At 38.4% G+C, this 22003-nt stretch overlaps 1 protein-coding gene across 1 annotated transcript in view; it reads left to right on the forward strand.

The window, feature by feature from the left end:
* The window catches only part of rasa1a (RAS p21 protein activator (GTPase activating protein) 1a), a 33790-nt gene that overhangs the window by 4984 nt on the left and 6803 nt on the right, over window positions 1-22003 (forward strand). The window contains exons 2-12 of the mRNA XM_037681080.1: window positions 13765-13917; window positions 16752-16887; window positions 17674-17744; window positions 18295-18412; window positions 19518-19549; window positions 19806-19858; window positions 19952-20102; window positions 20281-20359; window positions 20669-20792; window positions 20896-21052; window positions 21182-21269. Coding sequence (XP_037537008.1) covers window positions 13765-13917; window positions 16752-16887; window positions 17674-17744; window positions 18295-18412; window positions 19518-19549; window positions 19806-19858; window positions 19952-20102; window positions 20281-20359; window positions 20669-20792; window positions 20896-21052; window positions 21182-21269 — 1162 coding nt within the window. The remainder of the gene's footprint in view (window positions 1-13764; window positions 13918-16751; window positions 16888-17673; window positions 17745-18294; window positions 18413-19517; window positions 19550-19805; window positions 19859-19951; window positions 20103-20280; window positions 20360-20668; window positions 20793-20895; window positions 21053-21181; window positions 21270-22003) is intronic.

The raw sequence follows: 22003 nt of genomic DNA on the forward strand, positions 1-22003 counted from the left end.
ATATATATATATATATATATATATATATATATATATATATATATATAATGTTTTATTTTATTTTTTTACTGTATTTATTAATAAATTTCAATAAGGCACTGAAACTATCCAAGCTTCTTGTTTGTAGCATTGTGGTATTCTTTTTTTTATTTACTATTTGTTAGGGTGGAAAGTAATGCACCAAGTACAATTATTTTCTTTTTATTTGTCATGACAATCTGTGGAGTATGGCAGAGTATACATACATTAAAGGCTTTCATATAAACTGAAAATCTTCTGCATTAAACAGAAGGGTGTGGATGTGTTGACAGATTGTGACAAAATGTCTGTTTTTCTATTTTAAATTCAAACCTGCATTGTTTTGCCTTTGCTGTTTTATCAGCAAACCCTCAGTTAAAAGTTAATTCAGTTTCATTTCAGTTTATTTATAAAGCGCCAAGTCACAACAGAAGTTGTCTCAGGGCACTGAACAAAAACATTAACCTACATTATAAAAGCCAATTAGTAACAGTTATCCATCTAACAAAGCCAGCAGATTGCGTTGAATCTTCACTTTATCGCAGTCTCCCATTCTGAGTAAGCACAAAGGCAACAGTGGAAAGGAAAAACTCCTTTTTAACTGGAAGAAATCTCCACAGAACCAGGCTCAGGATGAGCGGCCATCTGCTTCGACCAGCTGGGGTTTGAGAAGACACGAAGGAGAAACAAACTGAACGACAGGTCCAGGTGTACTTTCTATTGGAGAAAAGACATAAAACACATAAAGATAGAAATAATTACAAATACAAATGGGTAGAGTAGAGTAAGTAAAGACAGCAGCAGAGTGAGGAAATGTAGTAAATATGACCTCCTGCAATCTAAGCCTATAGCATATAGCAGGGATAGCTCAGGAAACCCAAGCCACCCTAACTAGGATTTATCAAAAAGGAAAGACTTAAGCCTAGTCTTTTTTTTTTTCTTTCTCCCTTGTCCTGTCTGGCATTGTGACACTTAGAATTATTGTCTGAGTGTCAAAGTGACGCCCAACAGATTTACTTTCTCAAGCAGAGCATTATGGCTGGCCTTAATGCTCCGCTTGATATATAAATTAAATTTTATTAGAATTTGCTTTGGGCTTGTTTCAGATGTAATGGACATGGGGATGAAAAACAAAGAAGATAACAAAGCAGAAGAAGAGTTCAAAGGTAAAGGAGATAGGAATAGAGGAGAGAGAGAGAGGTTTAAAGAGAACACAAATCAACATAATTGAAGTCTGCCTCTAGACCTGCGGAAAAAAAACAGACAAAACTGAGAAACCACAACAACAAACAACATATATAATGATACTTATAACATCATTAGAAAGTATTTTATACAGTACATGGTAATACAATATATATTTGATGGCCACCACAACCCAACTGAGTGTGTATCTGATAAACACCTGAATCTAAACACCTGTGTGAGCATGCTTGTTACTATAAGGTTTCTCCATAAAAATGTTCAATAGTGGATGTGGGGACCTACAGACCTGTCCCTACAGGACAAGATGGTTCCCCCCCCCACCCCCCAGAGAGAGAAGCAAAGGGAAGCCCCGGGCGATCCCCAGCAACCACAATGCAGAAATCCCAGGAGGCTGCAGCGACGAGTCCACAGGCCCCGCCTGCAACCCGCCCCTCCATAATGGATCCGGCCATGAACACAAGAGTCCCGAGGTCATACCACCCCCCAACAGAGGCCCAACAGAGCCAGGGCACCCAGGCAGGCAGCCAGCCACCAGGGCGGGCCCGCACACACCCCAGCTGCTGAGAGCCGCCAATGCACCGGCGGCAGGGGGCCCACCACCGGAGGGGAGCACGACACACCAAATGGGGGGCCAAAACTGATCCAAGAGAGGGGACCACCTAAAACCCAACCTGAGACATAAACAGGCACACAGACAGCCTGACAGAGCCTCTATTGGGCCGTCCATGCGCCCCACCAACATGGGTAATAACAATATTGTGATGTACATTTTGGGTGCATTCACACCAGCCTTGTTTAGTTCGCTTTAATCGAACTCTAGCTCGTTTTCCAAGAAAGTCTGGTTCGTTTAGGGAAGTGTGAACGCGCCATCGAACTCTGTCACGGAACAAAAAGGCGAACTCTGGCCCAGGCTAAAACCTAGGTCTCGGTCCGGTAGAAGCGAACTCCAGCGCGGTTCGAGTACAGTGTGAATGTAATCAGACCGAACCCCGCTCCACAGGGTAAACAAACATGCATTTCTCTGACCTTATATGGAGCCGTCAGCTGCCTTGTGTGAAAAACAATATTCGCCATGGTCTTCTGTCTCATCTTCTGCTCATGCTAAGTCCATTTTTGAAAAATGACAAAATATAACTCCTAAAACTTGATGCCACTTCGTTTTTATTTTTATTTACAGAGTAAGAAGAAGACATGTCTTCAGAGGTTTTTGTGTCGTTTCTTTCAGTAGTTCTTGGTGCAGCGCCCCCACAGACGAGCGGGGGAATAGGTTGGTTCAACAGGTTGACTCGACTGCACAGTGTAGTGTGAATGCAAACGCACCAGCTCAAATGTAAAAAAAAGTTTATGAATATTGGTACCGAACCGAGTCTACCGGACTATCAGGTGTGAAAACAACCTTATTTAAGTCCCCTCCATTGCCAAGTACGTGCTTCCAGAGTACCAGTAGTTCTGTTGGCTCTGCTATGCTTTCATATTTTAGTTTTTGTAGCATGTTGCTATCAGTTGATACAGTTTTAATAATAGGGTAAACAATTGTAGCTGGTGGCAGTAATGAGGAAGTCACATTGGACAAAATTTGTTTTGTTTTTACACTTTGACTTCTTTATGATGTTTGTTGTCACTGCCCTTCTTTGGCTTAAAATAACTTTAACCCAATCAGCATTTGAACGATGTCTAGCATCTATCATTCCTGATATCAGTTGTGAAAACATAGTGTACGTGCTACGTGGGCCTTCCTTTTTTTTTCTTACCCTGTTGCCTATAGAAAAATGACATACATTAGTACTTTATCTCCTGTTGTCAGTAGTTGACTAACACAAGGACACTCTAACACTTTGGTCTCATGGAGCTTGCTAGAAGTAAAATTCTCAATTCCCCTGAGGACAAAACAGCAGTCTAGTCATCATAGTTTTAGTCTCCTGATGCATGCTCAATAATCCAGGTAGAAAAATCCAAAAAAGTTCAATCTGGTCCTCTGGACATTCAAAAAACAAAACACAAAACAAAGCAAAAAAATATAGAAGCATAGTTTTAGTCGTTTGAGTGAATTGGCCATATTCATTGAATTTAACGGTTATACAATCAAAATAGCTTGGATTTATTTTGAAATCTAACAGTTTTTAAATCAAATTTAAACAAAAGTTTGGTTTTAAATGTAGTAATAAAGTGCATTTTAGACCAAGCAAAAAGTTAGTCAATTTATTTACTTTTTTTTTTTAAATAACAGCACAAGTCTTGGTACAGATATTGTAAAAATAAATACTCTTGTGTTGTGCATGCACCATTTAGTAGAGTAGCAACTTATATTGGGTAAATAACATCTGCAGTAGCATCTCTATCCAAGCTCCCAGTAGTGAATGGGCAAGGACAGAGTACACAGGTTGACAGGCTCAGCTCAGTCATCAGCTAACCTAACATGTCTATGCTTTTTAAACTGCAGAGGACTTTGGAAGGACACTAGTGTACCCAAAAACACACATGTGCAGGTAGAGCATTTAAACTCTACACAGAAAGGGCACTTATGAAGTGATAGTGGTAGTCACCACAACACCATTCTGCCCCAGATCTGCACAACATGATGTCTTAAAGAGTCAATGCAGTGCCTTGTGTAACCCACGTGACCGCCACAATCAAGCCCCATCCCCTTTAAATTCCGGGCTCATCATAGGTTTTCCGGCTTTTAGCAACGCTGCTGCTCCCTGAGGCTGTACTTGGCGTGCATCGTTATTTAAACAACTGGACGGTTACGCATCAGAAACGACTACCGCAATAAATCAGATATTTAACGTGCTCACCAGGTTGTGATCTGGCTAGCAGCTGGTGTAACCACCGTTTTGCACCTCTGAACCCATTACCATTGCAATCCCCGCAGACAATCCGCTCCTCGATGGTCAGGTTTTTTTTGTGTGTACCTGATTGATGCCTTGAACCTGATGCCTGATTGTGTACCTTAAGATGGCGAGCTACCCACGCACCACTTGGTGGTAGGAACCCGAACCACCTTTTGAACTTTAAAGGGGAAACCCCAGATTATGTTTCCCTTCTGTGTCCCATTGGACAGTTTTGGACTCTATCCATAATATGTGGCTTTGATTTGTGTTATTTATGTCATTATCAATTGTTTTTTGGGGTATATCTGTTGAAACTATTTATTTGGTTGTTTTTGAATTATTGTTATCGTTACCGTTATTATTATTTATTTTTATTAAATATAATTTAAAATATAACTCCCGTATCAGTCCCAATCATTTACCCAGGTTATGACTATGCTGTTCCTAGTTCTGAGTAAATTAAAATATAGTAGTCAGACCTGCGCTTGCCTTTATTAAAGTTTCACTCTGGATATTTTCCAGGATCATGTTGTTTAGGCTCAACTGTGTGTGCTCCTGCTGAAACATATGGCTCTTTGCCAGAACCTAAACAAACGGCACATTGGGAAATAAGTGGCTGATTTTGAGTTTCCACGAAGATTAGAAGGGTTTAAGTCATAAAGGGTTTCCCTAAGGAGGTGGTGCTAAAAGGAAGGAAAAGGGGAAAGAAAAGTTGGATTTGAAGATCAGCAGTTGTGTGAATGAGTTTATCAGATTTACAAGTTGGCTGTGGAAACATTGCTGTGACCATGCTGGTAATTTTGGACCAACACTACCTAACTTCTCTTTCTGGAGTATGATTCTGAAAGTCCAGTACATGGACTGCATGTTGCATAGTTTTTTGTTTTTTTTCCCCAATCAAGATTTTTCTGGTACAAGCAGTGTTGGTCTTTGTTTGCACTTTGCCCTACAAACAGTTCTCAGTTTCCTAGCTATTGCAGCAATAGACATTGGTTCATAGTGGGTTCAATCTAACTTATTGGAGTAAAAGAAAACTTGCATTGATAAGTTGTGCATTTATATGTTCAGCCTATAGATTTCATGCATTTTCTATGTTATACAATGTCTTGTCATGCCCTTTCAATACTCACATTGTCGTGCCTTTTCTCTTCTGTATCCTGTTTTCAAAAATGTCTGAGCCATTCATTGTAGACCTAGCAGGATTCTCAGAAGCAGTCAGTGTTGTTTGTCAAGTCCCAGGATTTTGAATTCTATTTAATTGGATTTACAGAATAAGTTACAGTGTCTGTACTTGTATAATGCACATTTATCCTCGTTTTAGTTAAAAAAAAAAAGTTTATTTATCCATTTACTCATATATGCATACCTTTTTTATTATTATTTGTTCTCCATATTTACTTTGAATCACTAACAGATTAACTTATTTGTAATAAATTTTTGCATTATAAAAAGATTTAATTGAAAACTAGTCTTGTGTATTTTGATTTTTGCAAAAAAAAATAAGCTGTGCCATACCTTGTTCTTTTATACCACTTACTTTACATTCAGTTGATCAAGATTAACCAATATACTTATACATATTATAGATTGTTAAACATTTGAAACAAATGTAGAATTTTATTAGTGAAACATCTGTTTGTTTAATACAAAAAAAACCCAAAAAACTCCTTTATACAGTTTATCCAGGTTCGTGGAAATATGACCCATCAGATATTAAACAATTATCACGTGTATGTTTTTTTTAATCCTGGAAAATCTGTGCAAATTTGATGCATGCAGTTGTTGGTAGTTAAATGAAATCAAGTAATTTGACACAATGAGTTTTTCATGTAGAGACTCTAGATGCATATTTGATATATGTTTTCTTACGTTTGGGATTCACAGGTCAGTCAGTTTGTTTTTGGTCTGGATCTACAATTTTTATATATTTTTCTGTTTTTAGCAAATCATTGTGATGTCCTCAAAATATGTAAGGTCCTATTTATATGGACACGGCAGGGGGAAAGTGCGGTTTCACTCAAAATATGTGCCGTGTAAACTGCCCCTACTACCTTCTTGTATTTGTTATAGTTGCTAATATTTAATATATAACCTTAGTTCATAAGAATTTGAATTCCTAAAAAAATCTGATTATCAATGATAGTGTAAAGTAAATGAAGACGGCCAATAAAATAGTTGTTTCTAATTTTATTGTATTACAATTAATCGTCAACTAAAAATGCGAAGTCGTAAAAGCCCCAAATCTCTCTTTGTGCTTCTAGAAATACAAGCAGAGCTTTGGTGGAATATTTGTTGGACAGATGACAGTGAAGCTCATCATCACTGATGTAATGGTGTCATTTCAAGAAGGCTTACTCACAGCAGGAAATATGAGATGTTGTCTTATGTTCCTGTATGTGTATTGAAGTTCTAGTTTGCATTTAGAAAGAACATGGTTTTAGAACGCATTGATGACTTCCCTAAATCTATTTGAGGTCTGGCCCTTGTTCTGTCAGCCTCTTTTCCTGCTAGAAGAAACGAGCTGTAATGGTTTATGTTTGAAGTGTATTGTTTTGCCTAATCCTAATCTGGTTTGTGATTGATTAATCCAGTGACGTATTCAAATGTTTTAGTTATTTTCCCGAATTAAAACATTCATCATTCAGTCATTCTAATCTTGATTGGGTGGTTGGAAATATGACAAACTTTAGAAAAAAAATACTGTGAGCAAATCAAAATGATTACGAAAACCCATCCCAGCTCTCATCTGCAGTCATCTCTCCAGCCTTCAGTCTCTTTTTATCTGTCATTCCATTTTATCTGTTATTACATTTTGTCCACTCCCTAGCCGTATGTCCCTGTGCTGGAGAAACCAATAGGCAGCGTGCTTAGGATGTGTGCTTTTATGAGAGAGAAAGTGGAGAGTAAGAGAAAATCAGAGCAGGATTAAGTGAGAGCAAAGAGCAGAAGGCTATGTTGTGCCTCAGCAGCTGAAAGATTACCAAGTGTCTTTTTTTAATAGCTTCTAAAAGATTGCAAGACCAAGACTTAACAATGCAATTGTCAAATTTGTTGGGCAGATTTATCACCTAAATATACCTGAATCTTTTTGCATCGTTGCATCTTTTCGGTTGTCCTGGATGTTGCTTATTCAACATACCTACAGGAGATGACTGTATCAGGGCTCCAGATGGGGGACATCCTAATGCCTTGTATGGATCTAGAAATGCCTTTTCTCTGCTCACACTTTTTACCAGGCCAACAGCGATTTTTGTGGAGTGAATGTACCTTGTGAGACTACACAGGACACGGGAGGGAGATGCAGCAGAGGGTGAACTCGGCGTAAGTGAGGCATTTAGTCACCCCTCAGATCTTCCTTTGCTTTCATAACGATGAACAATTTTGAATATGAGAAATTGTTTCCAGCAACCTATGTTTTACTTGGTACTTAAGAAAATATTATTTCAAAACAAAATTGACCAGAAAGTCGTAATATTTTTTCTTTGAAGGTAAATTACTGCTGCAATCAAATAAGCCTACAAACTTTCCTGAATTGAAATGTTTAAATCTAAGGTACTCTGTTTAAATAATTCATATAAATAACAATATAACATAATATAGCTCACTAAAAACATCCTATTGTCCAAATATTGTTACAAATACTGAAGATCATGATGAAGAATTGAAAGCTGAGTTTTCAGTTACATGACGTAAGATCAACAAAATTATGATGAGCCTGATTGCTTGACATCTATTACATCAGCAGCTTGTTGTTTTAACAAAATACTTATTTCAACTTGGTTGGACCTCCAAATATTGGTTCTCTCTTACATCGCAAGTGTTTTAGTTTGTCGTTTTCTCTTCATGAAGAAGTTTAACCTGAGTGGAGACCGCCATCCTGAGCACCGTTTCCTCAGTGATGTTAGAAATCTTTGATGAGATGATTTTGTTCACTGAACTTTAAATAATTTTAGAAATGTAGTTGACTGCCATTGATACACTCGTGTGTCATCTCTGCACACATAATGCTCACTTTGTTGAGCACTGCTGAGCAGCTAGATACCCATAGGATCCACAAGACCTCAATTTTGAGAGAAATGATCTTAAAAAGTTCTAAGCTTTCTGTTTGTGGTCACAACACAAAGGTTTGGACTAACCAGCATCCTCTGCAGGTTGCTACATGCAGGGAATGCAGTGTGGAAACAGTCAACAATAGTGGCTCTTATTTGTTGATTCCATGTGCAATTCATCGCTCATCTGATTGGTTCGAAATGAGCTTGTGATTTTAATAAACAAATAGTTAATCTTATCTCCTGCTTCATATTTGTTTAGGAGTACTTGTCTCTTCCTGAAAGCTTTTTCGATTTATGAATTCAGCGCTGTAAAGCAAAACCATGTGGCACTTTATTAGACTCCTGGAAAGGTTCAGTGTTTTTGACTTTCAAATCGTTTTCTGCTGATATGGCAACATCCATTTCTAAGTGGGTCTTAGACAGCCCAAATCAAATGTCTGATGAATTGACATATATTAATAGTCATTTGTAAGTAAATAAACAGGTTTATGTATTTTTTTTCTTATAGAAAATACATTTGTGTCATGTTTCATATTATATACATATTTCATATCCAAAAATTCTAGTACATGATGCTTAAACTAATGAATTGACTATAGAAAAACATCAGTAGTATATTTGAGTTACATTTTGTGTTGAAAATAAGTTGAGCTAAGTGCCCTGATAGAAAGTCTAAAGCAGTGCTAAAAGGCATTGCTAATGTGCTGTAATGCAGTGTTTCATTACTTTTTGATAGTGATGAAGGTTGGCAGTAAGTCTGTTGAGATGTTAAAAACGAATGAACCCATCAAGACAGAAAATGGTGGAACAAGAATCTGAGATTACATGAAATCACAGCAATCTGTCCTGTATCTAGAATTTTAACTAAAAACTGGGCCCTAGAAGACAAAAAAAATCAAGAGAATCTTCTGTGTGGTAACACAATGTTAGTTCAAGTGCATAGGTAACACTTGAAATGACACAGCATACAGTATTTAGGCATTACTCTATTGCATTATAATATTTTTAAGTAATTGTGTGTAACAGTTACATCAGCAAATACTTTTTTAATCACTTTAGAATTTGGATTGATGTTCTGTATGTTAACACTAATTCTTCCATCAATATTTATTGATTTATCTTATTGGCTGATTCCTCTCATATCTACCATATTTATATAATTGTATTAATATTCTATCAAACTGCTTATCATGTGATGAGAGCACATAATGATCCAAAGGAAAGGGCATCATTTAAACTTAAGCCTGAACATTTTTTCCTTTTGCTGTGAAAAATTAGCTTGTGTGGAACGACTTTTGACCACTGTATAAAATGCTGTTGTTGTTGTTGTTGTTGTTGTTGTTGTTGTTGTTGTTGCTGCTGCTGTTGTTGTTGCTGCTGCTGTTGTTTTTTTGTTTTTTTTTCCCCAAGCATTAAAATGAACATCGAACCTCAGATCCAGGAGGAACAATGTGGGTTCCCTCCTGGCCGTGGAACACTGGATCAGCTCTTTACCCTCACTAGGGTCCTTTATGGGTAATGGGAGTTTGCCCATCCTGTCTACATGTGTTTTGTGGACTTGGAGAAGGCATTCAACTGTGTTCCTTGGGGTACACTGTGGGGGGTGCTCTGTGAGTATGGGATTGGGGACCCATTTCTATGGGCTGTTCAGTCCCTATACAAGCAGTGCGAGAGCTTGGTTCGCATTGCCGGCAGTAAGTCGGACTCCTTCAGGGTGGGAGTTAGACTCCGCCAGGGCTGCCTGTTATCACCGATTCTATTCATAACTTTTATGGACAAAATTTCTCTTTGCAGCCAGCTGGCAGAGGGTTTCCGGTTCGGTGGCCTCAGTATTCCATCTCTACTTTTCGCAGATGATGTGTTCCTGTTGGCGTCATCAAGCTATGATCTTCATCTCTCACTGGAGCGGTTCGCAGCCGAGTGTGAAGCAGCTGGGATGAGAATCAGCACCTCCAAATCTGAGGCCATTGTCCTCAACTAGAAAAGGGTGGATTGCTCTCTCCAGATTGAGGGTGAGGTTCTGCCTCAAGTGGAGGAGTTCAAGTATCTCGGGGTTTTGTTCACGAGTGAGGGAAGAATGGAGCGTGAGATTGACAGACGGATTGGTGCAGTATCTGCAATACTGTGGACTCTGTACCGGTCCATTGTGGTGAAGAGAGAGCTGAGCTGTAAGACAAAATTCTCTGTTTACCAGTCGATCTATGTTCCTACCCTCACCTATGGTCACGAGCTCTGGGTAGTGACCAAAAGAATGAGATCACAGATACAGGCGGTTGAAATTAGTTTCCTCCGCAGGGTAGCTGGACTCTCCCTTAGAGATGGGGTGAGAAGTTCAGTTATCGGAGTAGAACCGCTGCTCCTCCACATCGAAAGGAGCCAGTTGAGGTGCTTCGAGCATGTCTGGCTGGGAGAAGACCCAGGATACGCTGGAGAGACTAAGTCTCTCGGTTGGCCTGGGAATCCTCCCAGAAGAGCTGGAAGAGGTGGCTGTGGAAAGAGATGTCTGGGCCTCCCTGCTCAAGCTGCTGCCCCAGCGACACGACTTCGGAATAAGTGGAAGATGATGGATGGATGGATGGATGGATGTGTACTCTAAGGGAAGGCTGCAGTTAGTAATTGCAAATGTCGTTCAACAATTGTGAAATAAAATGGTTATCAAAATAAAACAGAATAATAACAATCAGATGTATAATCAGTTTTGTGTGTGAGTCAGTATGTTGTTCCTAAACCTAGGAGAAAAAAAAACATTATTTTGGTGATTAACCTTATACATTTAGTTACATTTCAGTTTTTATTAAGCTACTCCAGGTTGGTTTTTAGGGACCTAATTATTAGTCATAAGTTTTTTAACTTGTAAGTTATTGTTCTCAGCTGTTTCCCAGTGTTAAAGGCTTTAAATAAAGCTTTGTTGCCCTACAATACAAATTTTTCTAAACTTGATAGATTTGTGCATGTGCTGAAACAATATTTTTTTGTAGAATAACAAACATATGTTAAAGTAAATTGCACAAAAAGAAAAAAAATACAGAAAAGTTTTTAAGAACCATTTATAAAAACTGTTTTATGAGCATCTGTTTACAGAAACAAATGAAGGACTGTGTAAAACTCAGTGCTCGGGCCTTACTTTTTAGAGCCCTTATGTGAGTGATGTCACTCATCAGGCTTTTTGCACTCCCAAGCCAAAAGGATTTGAGCTTCAGAAATGGCCTTCTGCTGTATAAACTTTTACATACATTGTATGTGTAGAAAAGTGTTTGTCTTTGCAAGTGAGGAGGGCTAGGATTTTGTGTGTGCAGCAGAGCTGAGACAAGTGGTGTCTTAACGTCAAATTTTATCATAAAGATGGAAATGGGTGGTTGCTTTTGCACAGCTGAACTGTATTAACTTAAAATATTAATATTAACTCCATTTTCATTAATGCAAGCTGCTTGCTTAAAGTATTTACAGTTTAATGTATCAGATATTGGAGAAAACCTGCCTCTCATTTAACTTTTTTTTTTTCTTGAGTACAGTGTAAACAATAAGGCATTGCCAGTTTGCCTCAGGTGATGAAAACCTTTTTTTGTTTCCTCGTCCTTCATACTCACGTCACTCAGCTAATTAATTATTTTTTATTTATTTATTTTTAAACTGCCTCATGTTTGAATGAGTAAATATGACAAAAGCTGCAGATCTACTCTGCAAACCTATCAGTCCCGTTATGCCACCAATAGGAAAGTGGGATTGTGAGGAATGGTATAGAATAGGTGGATGCTGTGTTTTCTGTGCTTGCAGAATCAAAGTAAATATAGGTTGGATAGTGTTGTTCTTAAACTGCCACAGAAAATTTGAAGTTTTGCATGACTTCTAACCTGAGGAAATGGTCAAATTAACATTCTTGAAAATTTGCTGTTAATCATCCTGCTGTCGTTTATTAACATATTTTTAAAATATTACAAGCAGATACTGAAACAAATATAATTTTTTTCTTTCTTTTTCCTGGTTTTTGTTTTGAAGTACTGTACACGTACGTATTCCACTGAAAAACCATAACATATTTGTACTTGATTTCCTAAAGAGGTTCAGGCTCAGCCTAGTTAAACTGGGCCATGATACCTCTTTGCTGCCTGCTAAACATGTACTGACATGACAAGGCATTCCTGAATTTGATAGAACTGTATCCTATCATCACTATGGCCTATGTTTATATTCTGTTAAGCTTACCACCCTCCTCGTGTGGTTTCCACATGCCTATTCTATATCCTCATGGATGCAAAATCTTTATGCAGTCTGCTTTAGATTCATAATTACTGGCATAGTTGATGAGACATAATCAATGTTCTCAGATGTTCAGAGCTACATTTTCAGAGAGGATTGTGCTTAACTCTTTCTTGTTTTTATGCGATTACGTCACTTTACATAGGTCCATCTCTGACTCATTGCAACTTTTATTAGCTGTTTCAGTTCTGGTATATGTTTCTGATCTTCTGCTACATTAACAGGAAGTTGCCTGTTGTTCAAAAAACTGAAAAAGAACCCTAATGGAGTAAAAAAACTCTTATTTGATAGTTTATTTTGAGCTGACTAATGAATGCAAGTAATTCTGAGTTGTATTTATAGATTTTATATCCCTGTATTGCATTACAAGAGAAAAAAAAGCCTTTGATTTGTTGTAGTACAGCAAAAATGCGATTTTGATCAGTAAATAGAGCAGAAAACCAGGACTGAAAGCCAAGCCCCTCGTTAGTCTATCATCTTTCTGTCAGTTCAGATATATGTAGTCTTTTGCCTTGAATGTTGTGCAGCTGGATGCCTGACGTTGACTGCTAAGGCAATGGGAATTTTAACTATAACACTTCAGTCATTTTTTATGTCCTCAAATTTTGTTTGAACTGTTATGGATTCAAAATTCTTTGCATCAAGTAAATTGTGAGTTTCTTGGTTTGATTCAAGGGCTTGCGTTTAGTTCACCGTTCTGCTTTCTGACATTTCTTTTTTGCACAATTACCCTTATGTCTAATCTATTTTTTGTTAGTATAATTTTTCTAAGCTTCTTTAATTTTAAAGAAACTCCACACCTCTTTTGTACAATACATCTCGGTTGCCCCTCTGAGTTTTCTGACCACAAAAATCCTCTCAGGTGCTCTCATAGATGTTTCCTCTGACTTATTAGCTCACTTCTTTCACAAAAGCATGTTTCTTGTGTGTTTTTCTCAAACAACCACAAGGTTTTACACCCATAAACCAAATAGCAGACATTTTGGTTTCCTGTAGAAAAGAGATCTTCTCCTCCTCAATTCATTCTTTAACCACTGGATGTTTTTCAGTTCATTTCCCCATGTTTTGATAATAGGGAGGGGACCTTAGTTTTGAAAAACATGTTAATTTGTTATCTCAGCTGCCTTTGTAAGCAGAGGTTTTCCACCTGAGTTTTTGAAACATACAGTGTTGTTTAATTCAAAGAAGAAAGGCTTACAAGTAGTAGTGAAATTCAAATATAAAAGCTTGAGATTTTTGTATTGCAATGTTTTCCTGTTTAGATTGGGTTCTAGAAAAACTTAATTGCATTAAAACATCTTTGTGGATGATGTTCTACATTTTCACAAGCATCTGTTTGTGATGTACGTCACAACATAAATTCTGCACCTTGTGATTATTGTCCCTTTTTTTTCTTTAAGGTGGTACCATGGTAAACTAGATCGAACCATCGCAGAGGAGCGTTTACGCCAGGCCCGTAACCCTGGCAGCTACCTCATCAGGGAGAGTGACCGCCGGCCCGGTTCCTTTGTCCTGTCTTTTCTCAGTGTGACCAATGTGGTCAACCATTTCAGGTACGTTTTACTTAACTGCACAAACCCAGTTTGAATCAGCTGTTTAAATCCCATGAGAGAATATCTTACATAATGTCTTCAATAATATTACAAAATATTTTCCATGAACACAATCAGAACCTCCTGTTGTAAACAGATGGGCATGTTTTCATTCTTTGGCAGGAGTCTTCACCTGGTTTAACCTACACAGTACTAACTAGAAATGGGCAGTGTTATTCCAAATTTATATTTTGGTGTTTAGGTGTTTGTAAACCTCTGACCCTGGTTTACCAAAGCTGGCTCTCGGGAGATGGAACGTAACCTCTCTGGCAGGGAAAGAGCCTGAGGTTGAGAGGTACTGACTAGATATTGTAGGGCACAACTCGACACACAGTATGGGCTCCGGAACCAATCTCCTTGAGAGGGGCTGGACCTTATTCCGCTCTGAAGTTGCCCATGGTGAGAGACGCCGAGCATGTGTGGGTCTACACTTAGCCCCCTGCCTTGGTGCCTGTGTGTTGGAGTTTTTCCTTGGTAGATGAGAGTGTAGCTTCCCTGCGCCTTTGGATGGGAAAACAGGCTCTGCCGATTGTTTGTGCCTACCTAACAAATAGTTCATGGTATCCGGTCTTCTTGGAGTCCTTAGTGGGGGTGCTGGAAGGTGATCCATCGTCCTTGAACTCTGTGGTGGACACTTTGGGTTAGGGAGGCTGTCGAGCTGAAGGAGGAGTCCTATTGGGCCTTGTTGACTGGTGGGACTTCAGAGGCAGCTGAAGAGTACAGGAGGGCCAAGTTGGCTGTAGCCTTGATTGTTGCTGTGGCAAAAACTCAGATGTGGGAGGAGTTCGATGAGGACTTGGATAGACTCTCGATCCGCTCTGAGGAAATTCTGGCAGATCATCAGGCGACTGAGGAGGGGGAAGCAGTGCTTTACTGTCATAGTGTTCACTGAAGGTGGGGTGCTGTTAACCTCAACCAGTGATGTCGTCAGGGGGGTGGAAGGAACAGTTTTCAGACCTTCTCACTCTCACCGGCACATCTTCCATGGAGGAAGCCGAGTTGGGGGACTTCAGGGTTGCTCTGTCTATAACCGTGGCTGAGGTTGCTGCAGTAGTTAAAAGCTTCACAGCGGCAGAACCCCAGTACTGGACAAGATCCGCCCTGATTTCCTTAAGGCCCTGGATGTTGTGGGGATGTCTTGGTTGACACACCTTTGCAACATCACATGGACATTAGATTGCCACTGGATTGGCAAACTGGGGTTGTGGTTCCCCTCTTCAAATAGGGGGACGGAGGGTGTGCTCCAATTATAGGGGCACCACTCTCCTCATCCTCCCTGGTAAGGTCTATTCAGGGGTACTGGAAAAGTAAGTCAGATCATTGGTTGAACCTCAAATCCAGGAGGAGCTGTGTAGGTTTCGTCTTGATATGGAACAATGAATCAGCTTTTTACCCTCACTAGGTTCCTCGAGGGGTCATATGAGTTTACCCATCCAGTCTACATGTGTTTTATGGACTTGGAGAAGGCGGTCGACTATGTTCCTCAGGGTACACTGTTGGAGGTGCTCTCCAAGTATGGGATTGGAGTCCCGTTGCTACGAGCTGTTTGGTCCCTATATAAGCGGTGCGACAGTTTGTTTCATATTGCTGGCAGTAAGTCAGACCCCTTCAGGGTGGGAGTTGACTCTGCCAGGGCTGCCTATTGTCATCGATTCTGTTCATGACTTTTATGAACAGAATTTCTCTTTGCGGCCAGGGGTTGGAGGGAATCCGGATCGGTGGCCTCAAAATTTCATCTCTGCTATTTGCATATGATGTGATCCTGTTGGCATCATCGTGCCATGATCCCCAGCTCTCACTAGAGCAATTCACAGCCGAATGTGAAGCAGCTGGGATAAGAATCGGCTCCTCCAAATCTGAGGCCATGGTCAATGCAGACAGACAGACAGACAGACAAGATAAAACTTTCCATGCCACATCGCACCTTTCAAGTTCAAATAACTAAGGTGTGAATTGAAAAATGACCAGACTTCTCTCATTTTAAATTCACAGTTTCATACTTTGTAAAATTATATGTATACAAAATGCAAAATTTAAAATGACCAACAACCAAATATGGCAGATTTTTGTTCTATGCCAAATATTTCAAATAAAAACTCCTGTTTAAAAGCAAGAAATATAATGATAATAATAAAATGCTTCAGGCTAAACATTTGCTTTAAAGAACTACAGAAACATTTTTCAACACCAAAATAAAAAGCACATTTTGCTGTAGGTGATACTAAGCATAGGGGTCATATTCCGTTTCCGTGTATCGCTGAGGAGCTCAAGCTACAGAGTGACTGGGCCCTTTAATAAGACTGCTGTCTCGTCTCTATGTACACCCACAATATAAGAATAGATTGAAAGGTGTCCGATCAATCTACGACAGGTGGCAAAAAAAACTTGCATGTTAGGCTGCCTTCAGGCCCAGACGTTTCTTGCAAGAGAGATCTGTGATTTTATTGGGATTTGCCTGGTTAAATAAAGGCCAATATAAAATAAAATATCCCCCTGTAGTGTTGGCCTTTTTGCCAGATGACCCATTACCTCAGAAAAAAACCCAAAAAAAACTGGCAACACAATCAACTGGTTAACCATTAGCATCCTGTTGTGATAGATTTTTACTCCCCTCTATCATTAAAGTGTTGTAATAAACATTTTCTATCTTTGTTAGTTTTAATGAGATGTTTGTGTTGATGAAGCAATGTTATCTCCATTCAAAGAGATAGTTTTTGAGACTTCCCATTACATTCAGCACAAAGTGATTAGTCTGTGGTTAAAAATGTCACCGTCTCTTGTTGTTTGCTCTTCAGGATAATCGCCATGTGTGGGGACTATTACATTGGTGGTCGGCGGTTCTCTTCTTTATCAGACCTGATCGGTTACTACAGCTATGTTTCTTGCCTACTAAAAAATGAGAAACTGTTGTCACCAGTGGCACCTCCTGAGGTGAGATTGACCTTCAGCTTTGGAGTGTTTCAGAGTCTGACGTACTAAGATCCAATGTTTGTAAAATTTTGCAGATTCCTCCACAAGCTTTCATTTTCGTTAACCTCCCACCCCCTTTTATTCAACGTGTTTTTATATATAAAGGGTATATGTAGGCTATAAGAGTATATATGTAAAGAGAATGAAGAGTTCAAATACAATTTGACTACATATTATGTAACACTGTCACAGTTGAGCTGAAACAGTTAAATTTTTAATAATCTTAGAAAATTAAAAAGCATTCCATTCCTTAATGTTTTATGGGATGTGACCACTTTGAAAATGAGCAAACTTCATACTTTTATATTGGCATTTGATGCAGCTACTATGTCACCTAAACTGTTTTCATTGATATTTTTGTCAACTAAAACAAATCCCTATATAAACATCAGTCATTGACATTTTTAAGCAAATTGTGCAAAATTTAACAGTCCAGGACAATTATGTGTAATAAAGCCTTTTTTTCCTAGAAATTAATCAGATATTTGATGTGATGCAATGTCAGTGTTTTTATTGCATTGAAATTCTCATCTTTTTGACTCTTGAACTTTAATTTATTTTTTCCCCAATTTATTCATTGTACATGTGTAAAATGTCACATTCTTTTTTTTTGCCCTTGAGCTGTTTTGATGTTGTTTGAATGTAAATTAGATTTTGTCAAATAATTAGTTACTTTTGTGTGAAAATATTTCTGAAAAGCTGAGGCAAAGTATGAGGTTTCTATTCTTTGTGTGTCTATTTTCACAGCCTGTAGAGGACAGGAGGCGCGTCAGGGCCATACTTCCATACACCAAAGTGCCAGATACTGATGAGATCAGGTGAACATTGAAGATTTTCTGTCTTAAACTCGGAAAATAACATCTTTATCTTCATCCCATTTTCCATTGCTACTCATAATCTGACACAGAGAAGCAGTGACGTCTCAGGTTTAGAGATAAATTAGTTGCCTACATTGCTCACGAACAACAACCTGATTTTGTGGAATGCCACAGCAGCCTGCAAAGCACATCATCTGACTTACTGAAAAACAGTCTTGTTCTTGTCATTAAGCTGCAGTAGGCACCCTCACTGATGAGCTCAGCTACCCCCGATTTTCTAAATCTGATAAGCATCTGTCCAAAGTCAGCCTGAACTCTTGGTGAGCCTGCACCGCCCTAGGCTTGACTGTACAGACATGCAACATGGCCTATCCCTAACGTTATGTCAATAGAGACACCTGGTGGCTGTACTGTGGTACTTTAATCTGCAGTAAACACATATTGTCAGCTAACTTTATTTATGTCAATTTATCTCAGGTAATTGTACTTTTGATGTGAGATCACAGCAGTATTTTTTGTCTCTTTATAATATTTTGAATTGTATTCTCAGCTTCCTGAAAGGGGACATGTTTATTGTTCACAATGAACTGGAGGATGGTTGGATGTGGGTTACTAATGTTCGCACAGAGGAGCAAGGGCTCATTGTGGAGGATCTGGTGGAAGAGGTGGTAAGTAGAACACAACAGGTCTATCTCAAGTCATGTGAAAATGTCAATGAATAGGCTCTTATTAGACAGTAAACTTGCATAGTGTCGATCAAAATAAGTCAATATTTTATCAAAATGGCAATAGTATGAGGATGTACTGAATGTAAACTAGAGCCCGACTGAAATGGAAACTTTGGCTATCGCCGATACCGATATTGGGAGGGAAAGGCTAATGCTGATAAACAATATACTGGCTGAAAATCATTGAGCTTTGTCCACCCCAAAGAATCTAATTAAACAGCTACTTTTAAACCTGTTTTAATTCTTTAAGTCGTGAAACAGTCTTCCTAACGTGCACTCACATTTTCTATCTTCCACTATTCACCATAAAGTTATCAAGTGCGTTACAAAATTATAAATTAAACAAAGAAACACCTTCCCTGTTCATTGTTCAACCAGACAGTCACATATGATGAAGGCCTAATTAGTATTGACTGCAGTAGCGCTTTTTTGTTTGTTTGTTTTGTTTTGTTTTTCAGAGAAGTAAAGATTTCAGACAAACAATGCATTTCACTGAGGATTACAAAAATAATTTTACTAACACTGATATATATTTACCTCTACCTTAGATTTATTGTTCTGGCTAAAGTTTTACAAGGCATTAGCCTATGCTAGGTTATCTAAACGTTAGCTTGCTAACTTGAGAGACACATAGCTAATGACAAGAGGGTTGGAGGATTGAAGAGAATGTATTATTGTTAATAGTTTTTATTTTACAGATCAATTACAATAAACTTGCCATGGTCTGTTCAGCAAAATACGCCACAGTATTTCTCGCTGCTTCAGCTGTGCTGAAAGTGAAAGTTAAAGTGAACAGGCCATGACTTGAAAGTAGTTTGCCTGCTCCCTCTGCTGGATACATTGTACAATTACGCTTTTTGCAAGGAAGGACACGGATGGTTCCCAGTGTTTATATCGGCACATAATGGGACAATTATCACCAATACTGACATACCACCAAACGCCCATATGGGCCTAAAATATTGGCACAACCAGTGTATCGGTCTGGCTCTAGTTCAAATCAATAAGTTTGTTTTAACAGATTTCTGTCTCTGGTATTTTGCAGAGCCGGGAGGAAGATCCACATGAGGGAAAAGTGTAAGCTACAATATTCTGAACCAATAGCTGTAAAATACAAAACAAGATATAAATGTTCACTTCTGTAATGTTCCTCTCTCTTGGTTACATGTTCCTATGATGTAAATTTCCCACCTTATTTGATAAAGTATGTCCATTATACTTTTTGGCTGAGCTGTTACAAGATATTATGTCTTGTCTGCATCTTTGTGTGCTCTCACAGAATCTTGTTTGCATTGTTCCTTTCATTTCGCTGTTCTTGAATTCTCCCTTTTAGCTGGTATCATGGAAAGATCACCAAGCAAGAGGCTTACAACCTTCTCATGACAGGCAAGTTATTTTTATCTTTTGTCCTACACGTTATTTATAGAAGACATTTCAATCACCTTATCAGAACATTTTATTTCTCATTTCAATTCATAGTTGGTCAGGTGTGCAGTTTCCTTGTCCGGCCGTCAGACAACACACCCGGAGATTACTCCCTCTTTTTTCGCACCAGTGAGAATATCCAAAGGTTTAAGATCTCTCCAACGCCCAACAATCAGTACATGATGGGGGGGAGGTACTACAACAGGTACGTCTGCTAATGTGCCAGTCAGTTGTGTGTGACAAACAAGAATGTGACAAAACATTAAGTGTTCAATTTAGCACATTTTTGATTAGCCTATGTTGTGAATTTTGACTTGTTTACATATTGTATCTCTGGGGATTGTCTTAATTTAATTTATGTTGCCGTTTGTTGTCTCTGGCAGCGTTGATGACATCATTGACCATTACAAGAATGAACAAATTGTTGAGGGATACAATCTAAAAGAAGCAGTTTCAGTACAGGTAAGCCCATCAGTTTCTAAATACTATGTTACTGTCAACACTTTACTCAATGGAATGGCATTTACCAGTGTAAGCTGGCAACACTCAAATGTTGCTATAGCTAAGGCCTAGCTTGTTGTCAGCACTATATGTTTAGGTAAAGTTGACAAGTGAATGTATATTTTAGGAAATAAGTTTTGTTATTTTGGTATTAATGATCTATACTATAGAAACTCATTTGGAGCATCAGAAATGACAGTTGTAAAAAAAAAATATTATCAGATTTTTATTTTAGTAAATATGTAATGTTTTGATTTGTATTCACCGTAGCAACAGGAGCAAGTACTTACTGACACAGTGGATGGAAGAGAAATTTATAACACTATAAGAAGAAAAACAAAAGATGCTTTCTACAAAAACATAGTCAAAAAAGGCTATCTCCTCTTTAACAAAGGTATCTAACATTTTGTTGAGCACTGTAGTTTCCAGCACATCGCAAACCTCAGTTTTGTTTGATCAGGTCAGTCAAGATGCTAATTCTTTTCTTGCACCCTCAGGAAAAGGCAAAAGGTGGAAGAACCTGTACTTCATCCTTGAGGGTAACGATGCACAGCTCATATATTTTGAAAGTGAGAAGAGAGCTACGAAACCCAAAGGGCTGATCGATCTAAGCGTGTGCTCAGTGTATGGTGTCCACGACAGTCTGTTTGGCAGGTAGGACGTGAACGGTTGGCTGTAAACTGCACTAAGTCCAAGTTTTAAATAGCAGCTGTATTCTGAACAACATTTAAAGCTCGTGCCGCTCAGAAATTTCAAATGAACTCATCTGTTTTACTTTTCCAGGCCAAACTGTTTCCAGATCGTTGTCCAGCACTTTAGCGAGGAACAGTACATCTTTTATTTTGCTGGAGAAACTCCAGAGCAGGCGCAGGTAATAAACAACTTTTTTGGGTCACTGAACTGTTTTATCATTTTTGTCAGTTTCGTAAAACATTTTTTAGGTAATTGTTGGATCAAGTTTCAACTCATCCACTTGGTGGCGGTGTTCCTCCAGCCTAATCATAAAAATCATCAAAGCCTAATCATAAAAATCATCAAAGCCTAATCATACAAATCATCAAAGCCTAATTATACAGATAAATGAAGTGTTTTTATTTGACACTGCAGTTAATGAACAGATTTACTTCCAGGAACATGATCTTCATTTTGTCTTTGCAAATGAAGATCTGTTTTTGGGAACCAGTTTATATTTAAGCTGAGCTGAAGCAAGACAATTAAGCTGACATTCTTTATACTATAGCTTAAGTACATTTAGTTATGGTACTGTGCAAAAGTCTCGAGTCCTCCGTCATATTCCTAAACAAAAGCAAGCTCTCCTGACTTTCTAAAAGACGTTCAGTTTTTCCTCAAACACTGATGAATTTTGATTACTTTAATCTTCTGTTCTTGTACCTGAATATTTTCTGAGTAATTGTATTTTCTTTATATGCCAATAATTAAATCCTAATGAGTTATTAAATTATAAAAATACTCCAAAATTCAGTAAATGCAATGGTGTTCCTAGACAAAACAAGCAACTTCACATAACGCATGAAATGATTTTATTTGAATCCTTATTTTTGACATTTTGTCACTAGAAACCTGTCAGCAAAAACAATTGGTCTC

Source organism: Nematolebias whitei, chromosome 8 (assembly GCF_014905685.2).
Source record: "Nematolebias whitei isolate Nwh7 chromosome 8, NemWhi1, whole genome shotgun sequence".
Taxonomy (NCBI): Eukaryota; Metazoa; Chordata; class Actinopteri; order Cyprinodontiformes; family Rivulidae; genus Nematolebias; species Nematolebias whitei.